Source organism: Morone saxatilis, unplaced genomic scaffold (assembly GCF_004916995.1).
Source record: "Morone saxatilis isolate NCDOM2014 unplaced genomic scaffold, NCSU_SB_2.0 Contig15, whole genome shotgun sequence".
Taxonomy (NCBI): Eukaryota; Metazoa; Chordata; class Actinopteri; family Moronidae; genus Morone; species Morone saxatilis.
Window position 1 is genome coordinate 21,289,717 of NW_023339707.1, and position 11,869 is coordinate 21,301,585.

Here is an 11,869-nt window from a genome sequence, read left to right on the forward strand (position 1 = left end):
GTAATTTGATGTGTGTCCCCGGGGACATTTGATGGATTAAAGCTAAGCAGCTCCATTTCGCAGCACCACCTGATCTTCCACTGCCTGTGCCCCATATAAAGGCTGGCGTGATTGCTGATCTCAGCTAGTCTGACAGTCGCTCTCTCCCTCCTCTCTCTGTCTGTCTCCATCTCTTCTCTTCCTCACTGGTCCCTCAAGCCTGCTGCATCACAGGAGCTATCCAGTGCTGAACAGGATCGCTTTTATTTTTTATTTTTTTATTTTTCTGGGGGAAGCTGGGGGAGCCAGAGAGTATCACACAGCGTTGCCGTCAGCCTTGTTCTCCACTGGTTTCCATTTTCTTTCTTATCTTATGTTTTTGGCCGTTGTCTTCACATTAACCAAAAGGATTACCGTCAAGCCAGCTCTGCTTGTGTGCTTCCTCAGAGGGTCTTTTATTTTCTCTCATGCGTTTTTCTCAGCTCTGTGTTTTTATCCATTGAAACATGCCCCGCTCATTTTTGGTGAAGAAGATCAAGCTTGATGATTTCTCTTCGTCCAATGTGGCCACCTCCAATCATCATCACCACCTGGACGACTCGTTCACTTTTGCACGCTCCATCACAGACTCGGTGACCAGCCTTGGGGTTCGTCTCAGCGAGAATGGTGAGTTAACATGCCTCCAGTCTGCCGCGCTCTAGTTAAAGATGTGCTAGCACTCCTGCCTGTAGACAGACCCGGTGCTGATTTCAGCATGCCTGACATTTCTACTCTTAGCACAGATGGCATCCTCTTTTGTTTTTGTGTTGGGTGAGATTTTCTTTTGCTTCAGCCGATAACATGCTCTTAGTGTGTAAATTAGTGTGAGATGTTACATGCAGCTAGCTGATTTTTGCATCAATATCCTAAATAATCCTCTCCAGAGGCACCCCACCCCCATCATCCTGCTCCCAGACTTTTGTTTTTTGACTCCAGTGAAGGACGGACACAATTCAGGTCACAGCCACGGATTAGCTTATGTAAATAGGGGACAAAACGTGTGTATAATCAGGAAAAGCTCCAGTTACGTATTTCTATGACTGTACCAACCTTGTGTTGTCTGAACACACACACAGGCTGATATATCTGGTCATCATGTGGACTAAAAAATTCATGAATATGAGAGATGAGTATCGGATGATACATTTGTCCTTAGCTGTTATTGTCCTTGAGTTCCCATCACGGTCCGATCCTCCCTTGCCCCCCTCTTCCCATCCAAATGGAGCATGCACAGTTTCCCCACCCCCATCGCTCCACTACATCTTTCTCTTCCTTCCGGGCATTTGAAAACTAGCAGGGGTTAGAGTTTCAGCCGTGCAGGCCTATCGTCGCCACAAGAGACATCAACACACTGTACAGTACAGCGGAGAGGGAGGTGGGGAGTAGGGCTGAAGGGATAGCAAAGAGAAGGAGAAAAAGGAGACAAAAATGCTTGGGGCAGCAATGAGGCTTGATCACGTGACAGAGGTTGTACAGTAAACATGAAGAAAGGCACATAGCTGCACTGTGGTCAACACACGGGCCGGCCAGAGTAAGCTCCAGTCAGAGCTGAGAGGCGACCTTCACTTTCCACAGTCTGCTTTAAGCTCGCCGCTTCCATTTTGTGGCCACGTTTAGAGGGCCATATGTGTGTCTTTGTTATGATTTGTCAGGATATTTTCACAGTGAGGGACGCTTCACAGTCCACAGCTAAATGTTGTCATGATGCCCACCTGTTATTCAACCGTGTCAATAACAAAGCTCAGGGAATTTTAGATGGATCAGGATTAGTAGAATTAACACAAATGTCTGGACTGGTTTGTAAACTATAACGATCTGCTATATTAAACCCAACTAACTCAATAATTGTGGCAAAAAATACAAACATGCATTTTCTATATTTAGGCATATTTTGAAGCTTATCATGAATGTTATTTAGATTTCCTGCGCTATGATTTGATCATATTATTTTAAAAATCCATTTGTATAATTATTATCACTCTCTATTGTTCCTGAATCTTTTGTTCAACACCATGAAAAATAAGCATTATATTAAAAAGAAGAAAAGTATGATAAGGCACTACATCGATGTTGACAAAAGGCGTTTAATTTCAACAAAAGAATTGTCCTTTTTCATGCTGAGAAATAAAGAAGCAAAATAAAAGAAATCTCAGCGTGGCTGAAATACCTAACATCAGCACTTCTGCCGTGCCAGCAGATTTTCTTTTCCCCCATTGTGGAGACATTTGACTTGAGTGTCTGTCGAACAACAAAGAGGGGTGGCTGAGAGGGTCCATTAATTACATGCTTACTTTGCATTAGAGAAATGAGTCTATGAGCTGTAAAGGCTGATACAGCGCAAGTCCTAAATGATGAGCTCCGTGTCTGACCTTGAGTAATTGAAACATAGTAAACAACTCTGCTTACACTGATATAGTATGTTCTATTAAAAAATATATATATCTGCACAATAAAGGCCATGTTGTTGCAGTAGTGCAGAGGCCTTCTGCTATATTTATGACTATAGTATAGTCTACAGTGTGACTGTAAAACAGGTGGATGTAGTCACGGATAGTTGTATAAGCTGCAGCATTTGTAAATTGAATTAAATTTGTAAGAATTTAGTATACAAAAAGAGAAATAAATATATTTCTTCTTTTTAAAATTTTGTTTTTTGAAAGTGTCTCTTTCTCTTTCTCTCTCTCTCGGACAAACACCATCTGTGTAGTTTAAAACAGTGAACCCACGCGGTGCAGCATAATAATGTGTGCACAGGCCTGGTGTTTCCCTGTCCCCGGGTGTCGTGGTCATGTCTTTGACAAAGTGGGTGTGTGAACAGAAACCCTTGGGAATGGAGACGCTGTAGTAAGAGAGCACTTCAACTGATTTCTTAATGGCCTGTTTCTTGAAGGTACTTCAGCGTACCTTGCTGCTGTAGACAGGTGACCCCTCTTCACAAACAATGTGTGTAATGCCATGTCTCACATTATCCGGCCTCAAGCACACTGTGCTCAATAAACTATTATTGTGTGTCGCAGATACTTGATCTGTTCCTCGCAGTATTTCTGTCCTCTCCAGCGCTCGACTTCTTCTAATAGCTGCACTATTTTACATATGATAGCCTATTGATCAGTTCTAAACTTTGAATTTCATTAAAAGGCAGTCAATAACTAATTTCCACCGCTTGCTGCACACAGTGCTTAGGAATGCCTTTTTTCTGCAGTTATGCATTATTTCTCTCAGGAAAGGAATTTCACCACATTTTATATTTGCACTCATATGTTCAACTTGTAGAATATCAAACCTGGGGGTAAAATTCATTTAGTATTTATTAAGCTCCTGAGATTCACAGCATAAGAATGTATTGAGTTCTGTTAGGATGCATTTAGCTGCCAGCAAGCCTTTTAGCTCCTTTGGCACTGGGCTGCTTCGGAGGAAAAGGAGAGACATGAATGATGCCAACAAAAATATATCTCTCTGAAATCATGCTCTGTACAGTTGGAGACATTTAAATCACTTGTGGCGCTTTGTGCTTTTGCGGCATCTTAAACCTGCTTAAAGAAGTAGCATGAAATCCTACAGGATGTGAGCAGCTATATGTAACAAGTTCATCTGGTCCTAAACCAGAAAATCTATTTGTTTGCAGCAAAAAACATCAACAGAGAAATCACTTTCAAATCAGAGATGTAACTTGGTTTTAAGGTTGTTGTTTTTTTAGAACACATAAAAAATACAAAACCCCTGCCAAAATAAAGTTCTGGTGAAATAAAGTATTTATTAAGGTTTAGAGTTGAAACATAATCCTGTCTCTTTGACTTGTAATACCAGCACTTACAGAGCATTTATTAAGCAAACATGGAGATAAGGCCCAGCCACAGAGGACTAATATCACATAGATGAAGAAAGGGAGGTCTAATCAATGAGACTACTTTATTTAAGAGGGGCTTTAATATGCATCTTCTTACACAGGAGACTACATTGATGAGCTATTATCTAGCGCTCATCCGCACTGTAAAATTGCAACCTTCCTGAACGCAGCTGAGCGTGTCATGTTTCCCTGCATCACTGCACTTTTGTGCATACAACCTGTGAGTTCTGGAAAAAATGCAATTAACTCTGTGCTGCCACTCACTCTTTCACCATTTTACGCAGGGCAACCATCCAACATTATAATCATGTAATCACCAGCATGTCACTGTGTCCTTATCCATCACAACCCCTGGCCAACTGTGTTTGCGTGTGTCTCTTACCCAGGCTACATCCAGGATTACATCACGCCATCTGTATACCAGGAGGAGAAGAAGATGGAGCACAAGCTGGCTTCGCCAGTGTCAGATCCCCTCTACACCCAGGTGAGCAGCGGAGGGGAGTACTGTGACCCTGACCTGAAGCACCCCGACAGCCCCCAGTCTGGCATGACAGCCAGCGGCTTCTACAGTGGTGAATCGGAGGCCCTGGCCGAGGGTTACACCATGGATGCCTTCTTCATCTCTGATGGGCGCTCGAGGCGGAAGGGAGACAGCGAGAGTCAAGGAGGGGGCTCAAGAAGCAGCAGTGCCAACGCTGGGGCTCAGGAGAGGGGAGCTGGCACGCCTCGCCACACCTGCAACGAGTGCGGCAAGACGTACGCCACCTCCTCCAACCTCAGCAGACACAAGCAGACGCACCGCAGCCTGGACAGCAAGATGGCCCGCAAGTGTCCCACCTGTAATAAAGTATATGTGTCTATGCCGGCGTTGGCCATGCACATCCTCACCCACGACCTCAAGCACAAGTGCGATGTGTGCAGCAAGGCCTTCAGCCGGCCATGGCTCCTTCAAGGTCACATGCGCTCGCATACGGGGGAGAAGCCCTTTGCCTGCGCACACTGTGGCAAAGCCTTTGCTGACCGTTCAAACCTCCGCGCCCACATGCAAACACACTCTGCCTTCAAGCACTACAGATGCAAGCGCTGCAATAAGACCTTCGCTCTCAAGTCCTACCTGAACAAGCACTATGAGTCAGCTTGCTTCAAGGGCTCAGCAGACGAAGACGACTCTGGATCAGAAAACTAACCACGAGGAAGAAGCAAAGTTTTGAACCCCTCTTGTAGGTTCACAACCAATAACCCTGTTCACTCTGCCCTCCATGCCTTTTTTCTTCCCTTTTTTTAGAAAGCAATATTTTCACTGAGATTACGTGAAGAAACTCTAATGATTATGGCAAAGACAATTTCAAAAGATGCTGGATTTTTTCCCTGCACAGTAGCTAATCGTCCACAGAAACATACAATCAAACAACCTTCCCCCAAATAGAGACTGTAGATGATAGTTGTACACAATTAAGCAACATGTGCTCGCACGGGCACATGTAAACACACACACACAGACATGTATGAACACACACACACACACACACACACACACTAACAAACACAAATGTACGCACGTGTGCACACACACACACTTACACACACAATTATATATGAGGCCTGGCATGTGAATTTTTATCAATGACTATAATGATATTGATATCAATAGTAATAATATTTAGATTCCTGATATTTTATAGCAAATAGTAATGAGAAAATGAAAAAAAAACATAAAAAAGGACTAACAGTGTTCTTTTGTTTTTTAGAGACAAAATGACCTCTTGTATTTTTATGCTGCTTTTTATTTGCTAAGAATTGAATTCTTTTGCAACTGCCAACATGAACTTTTTATGAAAATGTGAACTATGACAGTATTTGCAAAAAAGGGAGATCATTTTAAAGGTAAAAATACAAACCCCCTTTTTCCACACCAATGTTTCAATTCAACGGATGTTATTTTTCTATTTGATTTTTCTAAATTTATTTTTTTGTGCTTATTATCCCTTGTTGATCAAAAGCATCTTTGTAACTGTGGGTATTCAAAAAAAAAGCTAATTTAAATAAGCTATAGGCCATAGGTCATTCAATTTAATTCTGCAAGAGCAGTGATTTTAAAATGTTTAACAGGCCTGTTGAACAGGTTTTCACACACTCCGTCCGATCAAATTCATAGTCTCACCCTGATGTACAGACTTGGACTAAAACACTGGGAGCCAGACCAAATGATCTATTGTTATAAGTGCCATGTGCGGTTGACTTGTCTATAGCAATGAAAACTCGTTGTTCTTCCTCCACCATGGTGGCTTGCATAAACTCTGCTGCCTTTATGGTGCATCATCCCGTCTTAAAGAGCAATCTTCGCCCAGTGTTTGAGGTGCTCCCCCTCCGCCAGTGTTACCTCAGAGTGAAGGTATGGACTCGCACACCCTCAGTTACAAAGTGACAGTCAAATTATTCTGTTTGTCTGTTTTATATGTCGCTCAAAGCTCCGCCCACGGTTTAGATGCATACCATCTATTTATCATGTAAATACTTTATTTATCTACCTATTTATCTATTTATTTATTGACCTTATTTTTGTGTATTTATTGAAAACTTGCTTATTTGTTAATTATCATGTATTTATTTATTGTTTATAATTTAAAAAATGAACATCCATTGACCTTGTAAGATGCTGCTGATCTTCAAAGAAAATGTTTATATGCATGAAAACTGTAGAGAGTCCGTGGGACTTAGTTTTTTAAAGAGGAACAATGTACAGTACAAGTGTTAGGAGACTTCAAAACAAATGAATGCAGAATTACTTTTGTTTTCGTGGCAATAACTTTACTGACACAGCAATTGACATGTATAACAATCACAGCTGTCCTGTTTTCAGTCGATTTAGGGCAATAAAAAGAAACGATGAAAACGAAATGCTAAAATATTTTCCATCTTGCTGTTTTCCAAAAGTCCACCGCCTCTTCGTCACTGGAGATTTTTGGCCCCTTTTTTGACTTAAAATCTCAGGCAATAAATAATTCCCAGAAATGGCTGACGTCGATGTGCATGTACATGTTACAGTGGAAATGTAACACTATCTGTTAAAATTAGAGAGCCAAATAATGTAGGTGTAATCTAACTACACCAAGGTTTCAAAGATGCAAAAGCAATAATGATAGTGATGCAGTAACTAGGAGCAACACTCAGTCCTTTATACAGGGAGTCCAAAACTGCTACAAGTGTTAATTTGACTGGAAAAAAGGCTGCTATTCTATACTATTATTATCATCTTTAGTGTCTCTTTTGTTTTTAAAAGCAACCAGGTTTTTAAAAAAAATCTCTTCTGGCAGCTGAAGGTCAGGTATTATTTGACTGAATTGCAAGAAAAGTTACGTATTACACAACAGGATTAAAATAATTCCCATTTAGGTCACTGACATAATAAATCATTTGAATATAGTTAAAGTCAAAGTGACTACTGCTTCCAAATGAATCTGTAGCAGTTTAACACAGCTAAGCAAATCAGGTGTCAGAAGAGAGAATCCTCCTGAGGCAACATAAGGATGAAGGTATATACGTCTTAACCAGCACTAATGGAAATTATCTTGACGTGAACTGTCTTGGTAGAGAAAGTTTTTTGGAGATTGTTGTTATAAAACGACGCGCTGTAATGCACTTCAAACTCATTTGTCCCTGCCTTGCGTCCCTCCCCTACCAGCCGTCCTCATCCCATCCCAACTGCCTCTAAACAGACGCACCGAGGATGAGATGTGCTGAAGTGGGATTGACGGAGGGTGGCGGAGTGTGGGAGGATAACAGGTGTTTGCAGACAGACTGCAGATAGGGAGCGTAATTGAGTCGGTGAGCGACCTCCAAGGAGAAGGTCAAGCACCAGCAGGCAAATGCACTGTCAGCTATTTGCATATTCCAAATGGATGACACGATTGCAGTAATGCTGAGCTCGCCCTAAAAAAAAAACAACAAAAAAACCCCACAAAAGTGAGGAGAAAAGAGGAGTTTCTGATCTGTTTATCCGTCCTCTCCTCCCTGTTTCACCATCATCCTGTCAATGGTCGTCTAAGTGCTACAGCTGAATCACTGCATGAGAGCATCCAAACCACCTGTCTCCTGATTAACTTGCAGAACACACAGTTTTGGCACGTCGCTGTATTATTGAACTAATGCAGAAATGACTACTTCCTATAGATTATTTTTTTATACGTTTACTATTTTACTGTGGGACAGAGATACAATGCATCTCAAAAACCTGGGGATTGTGTTTTAATAAGGCATATAAAAGCAATGAGACCGTTAAAAAAAAACATCGATTGGAAACGTACTGTAGGCTTGTATCTAAAACTGGCAGTATTAGAGATCGTCCTCAGAGAAAATACTGATTACAGAAAAGGAGGCGCAGTTTGATTCTAAACCTCTGAATTTAGATGTAGGGAAACATTGTTCCTCTTTGATGATTTTGTAAATATATTTGTAAATATATCACAGCAATAATATGACAATGCATGTAGACATTTAATTGCTCTTTTTCTATTCATGTTGTCTTTTTTTTTATTTAAAAAAAAAGAGAGACAAATACAGGTACCAATTGCAGTCTGGGTGGCCATGTGAATCAGGGAGTGTCTTGATTAAAAAAGCTATCTGTTGTAAGTTACAAACAAAAACTTCAAACTCTGTGTATTCTCAAAGATTTGATCATGTTCTGTATGAGTTTTTCTTCTGTTCTTGTTTTCTTTTATTTATGTGCCCGGCTTGGCTGCGCAATGAAAAAGTGCCAAAAAGTATGATTTCCATGACAAAAGCCTTCAACATATGGTTGGCTGCTTGAAACCTTCCATATGGTCCTCAAAGAGAAAAAAAAAAAAAAAAACTGATTAAGATTTTCCACTTTCTTTCTCACTCTCTCTCTCTCTGTCTCTCTTTCTCTCTTTATCTTTCTATCTCTCTGTTCCAGCTGAGTATGAAGAAACTTAAGCCATGATTGCTGAGGGGTGTTTTGATTTATCTTGTTCTGCTACAATTAATAATGATGACAACAATAGCAATGATAACGTTAATAAAAACAATAGCACAAGGAAAAACCACAAGTCCACTCTTATTTCTTTTAAGTAGGAGGAGAAAAGGGGTATTTTTGTGTTTTTTTATGACTGAGAATGCACACACACCCTGAAGATGTTCACTGAGAGGCCAACCTGTTCATTCAAACACATTTTTATATCTTACACCGTTTTCTCATAATATATATCTAACAACGCAGAGAATCTGGAATCTGTCTGGTATAGCCCTTAGTCAACATTAACACACTGAGTAATTATAGTTATGACTATAATGTGCCATCAGCTGTAGCCTCCTCTGTCAATGTTTGATCAATCTTATGAGCTTTACTGTCAATTTACTAACTTTTAATTTCACGGCTACACGGCACCAAAAATGCCAATATCCTTTAGTTTTTTTTTCACGGTGGCTGAGAGCAGGAGCGGTCAGAGGACCTGACAACACCAATATAGCTTTGAATAAGAGTTCCTGAGATGTCGGCGTTATCAAAAGCAGAGGCATCTGTTCCACCACTATTAAGCCCTTCCTGGTCATTAAATTTTAATGGAACATTGATTTTATGCTGGAACTACTCTTTCTGAGTGACTCAAAAGCCAGAGAAAAATATGGAACAAAATAAAAATGAATCATGACAGCGGACAGGGATTATTATTCTGGGGTTTTTCTTGATTGGTTTCCAGGGAATATACAACACTTGAATTCAATCGCTTCTGTCCTTCAGTGTCCTCCAGCAGCACAGCGGCAGTATAATGAGACAGCAGGCAGAGCGGAGCAGGGACTCAGAAACAAGACACTTTGCTGCACTCTCCTCTCTTCAGTGTGGGAAAGCAGTGTTTGCCATTGCTGTTGTTACATGCCAGTATGCTAGTTATGCTGCTGAAGGTAAACAAAATAACTAAATAAATTGTCAAATGACAAGTTTACAACCAAGTGTTGATTCTCCACAGCTTCCCAGTGCAGCAGATCCGGATGTTGCAGACCGCTCGCACATCAACATTCATGTGCGGTACTCACTCAAACTTTACCCTGGCAGATGTTGTCCCTTATCAGATTTTATGATGAAAGTAAATAACTGATTTCATTACATGGCAATGGACTATAAAATGTGGACCCATGCAATCCAATTACATCACCCGTGGCTGTGCTGTGTGTGTAACAACAGCGGCAATGAGTGATCAGCACTGGGAGGCAGCTGGGGGTGACGTGGACCTTCATACGTATACCTGCAGCAACCTGCAGACGGCCACACACACACACACACACACACACACACACACGCATTTTAGGTAAATTATTGAAAACAACCTGCAAAATTGAGCATGCTACATTCACACTTCAAAGATGCTGACCCGAAAATGCCATCATCTTCTGAGTGACTGTCTGAGAGGAAATATAACTGCCTTCTGATGTTGTGAGGGGTTACGATGAGGTTACTGCACAGATCTACCTACAGCGGCAGATACAGCTGTTAAACAACACAAACTGGGGAAAAGAAACACTATAGATTGGATCATCATGTTATCTATAGGAGCAGGAAATGGGAACAGTTGTCATTCAAATTCTGATATCCCTGACAAATTATCTCTATTGGAGATGAAAAAAAATATATTGATAATGTATGTGGATGTCCATTTTTAAGCTCATTAGTGTAACAGTATTTTAGTTGCAAATGGTGTCTTTCAGTTGCTCACACGACACAGCAAACAGCATGTCATTTTAGAACCGATAAGGCAATTAACTGATTACTCGATCTGCAGAAAATCAATCAGTAACCATTTTTCTAATTGAGTTTGTTAAGCAAAAATGCCGAAATTTCTATGGGTCCAGCGTTTAAAATGTGAATACTTTATGTTTTTCTTTGTTTGGTTTGATTCTAAACTGAAACTAAACTGCTCTTTGGGCCTCCATTAATTTGAAGATTTAACCTTTATATAGTTATGAGCATTTTTCACCATTAACTGACCTTTTATAGATTAATCCATTAATTGGGAAAATAACCTGCAGTTAACCATCAATGTGTATTTTAATTCAAATCTACTAGTGCTGCTAATATGTCTGCTAGAAAAACAGTAGAGCTGTAAGAATTAGTCGAGAATTGATTCATCTAGATAATAGATAGATTAATAACTTCAGTTGTTTAATTAAGCAATAATCACAAATATTTCCTCGTTCTAGAGTCTCAGATGTGAGCATTTTCTGCTTTTATATCATCTTAACTTGAATATTATTTTGTTTTGAGCTGTTGACGTCACTTTGAATATTTCGCTATGTCTACATTTCATATACATAAAAAAATACAAATTAATCAATAAAAAAACTGTCGCTAACTGTAGTATTAAAAAAATATGGAATAAAAACTATATTCTTACAGTAATGGGTTTTGTTCATCTCAAAATCACCAGGGTGGATATGTGAATATGTGAATTAGTGGTGAATTGGTAAAAGAAGTATTCTAGTTGCAACTAGTGTCTCTCAGCTGCTCACAGGTGATTTAGCAAAACGACACGTCATCTTTGTACTCAGACAAACTATCATCACTTAATCCAACACTCCTTTCACTGTTGCCGGCCTTCGCTCTGACCCTTCACATACATCTGGCGCCATCTGTTGGCTGATCACCAACTGTCAACATTAACAATTCAACAACAACAACAAGCTGTTTACTGTTGATGACAGTGCCGTTGGTTCAACTGGATGATTCAACGGAAGGAGATATTCTGCTCGAGGCTCTTTAATTTCTAAATAAAAACACATATCACCATTCAAACAATCTCCATGTTTAAACCAATAATCTGCATGCACGCTGACCAAAGTCACTCAACAAGAGGTTAGTAAAAAACCATTGTGTTTCCACCAGACAGGGCCAACCAACTGTAACTGCTCCTTTAAGAGCTAACAGTTTGTCTTTTCACATTCTGCATCACAGGAGAGATGCTCATTAAAAGCGCCTCCATTCCTCACTGTTTCATC

The 11,869-nt window shown here is 40.3% G+C and overlaps 1 protein-coding gene across 1 annotated transcript; it reads left to right on the forward strand.

The window, feature by feature from the left end:
* Positions 1–90: 90 nt before the first annotated feature.
* scrt2 (scratch family zinc finger 2) lies at positions 91–5,304 on the forward strand. The gene is made up of 2 exons (XM_035657200.1): positions 91–645; positions 4,252–5,304. Exons 1-2 carry the CDS (start codon positions 486–488, stop codon positions 5,049–5,051), a joined length of 960 nt encoding a protein of 319 aa, XP_035513093.1. The 5' UTR covers positions 91–485; the 3' UTR covers positions 5,052–5,304.
* Positions 5,305–11,869: the final 6,565 nt, after the last annotated feature.

Excerpts from the sequence above, each read along its gene's own strand:
- scrt2 (XM_035657200.1), top strand. The coding sequence starts at position 486 with ATGCCCCGCTCATTTTTGGTGAAGAAGATCAAGCTTGATGATTTCTCT. Across the intron at positions 646-4,251 it reads GGTTCGTCTCAGCGAGAATG|GCTACATCCAGGATTACATC; the intron begins GTGAGTTAACAT and ends TCTCTTACCCAG.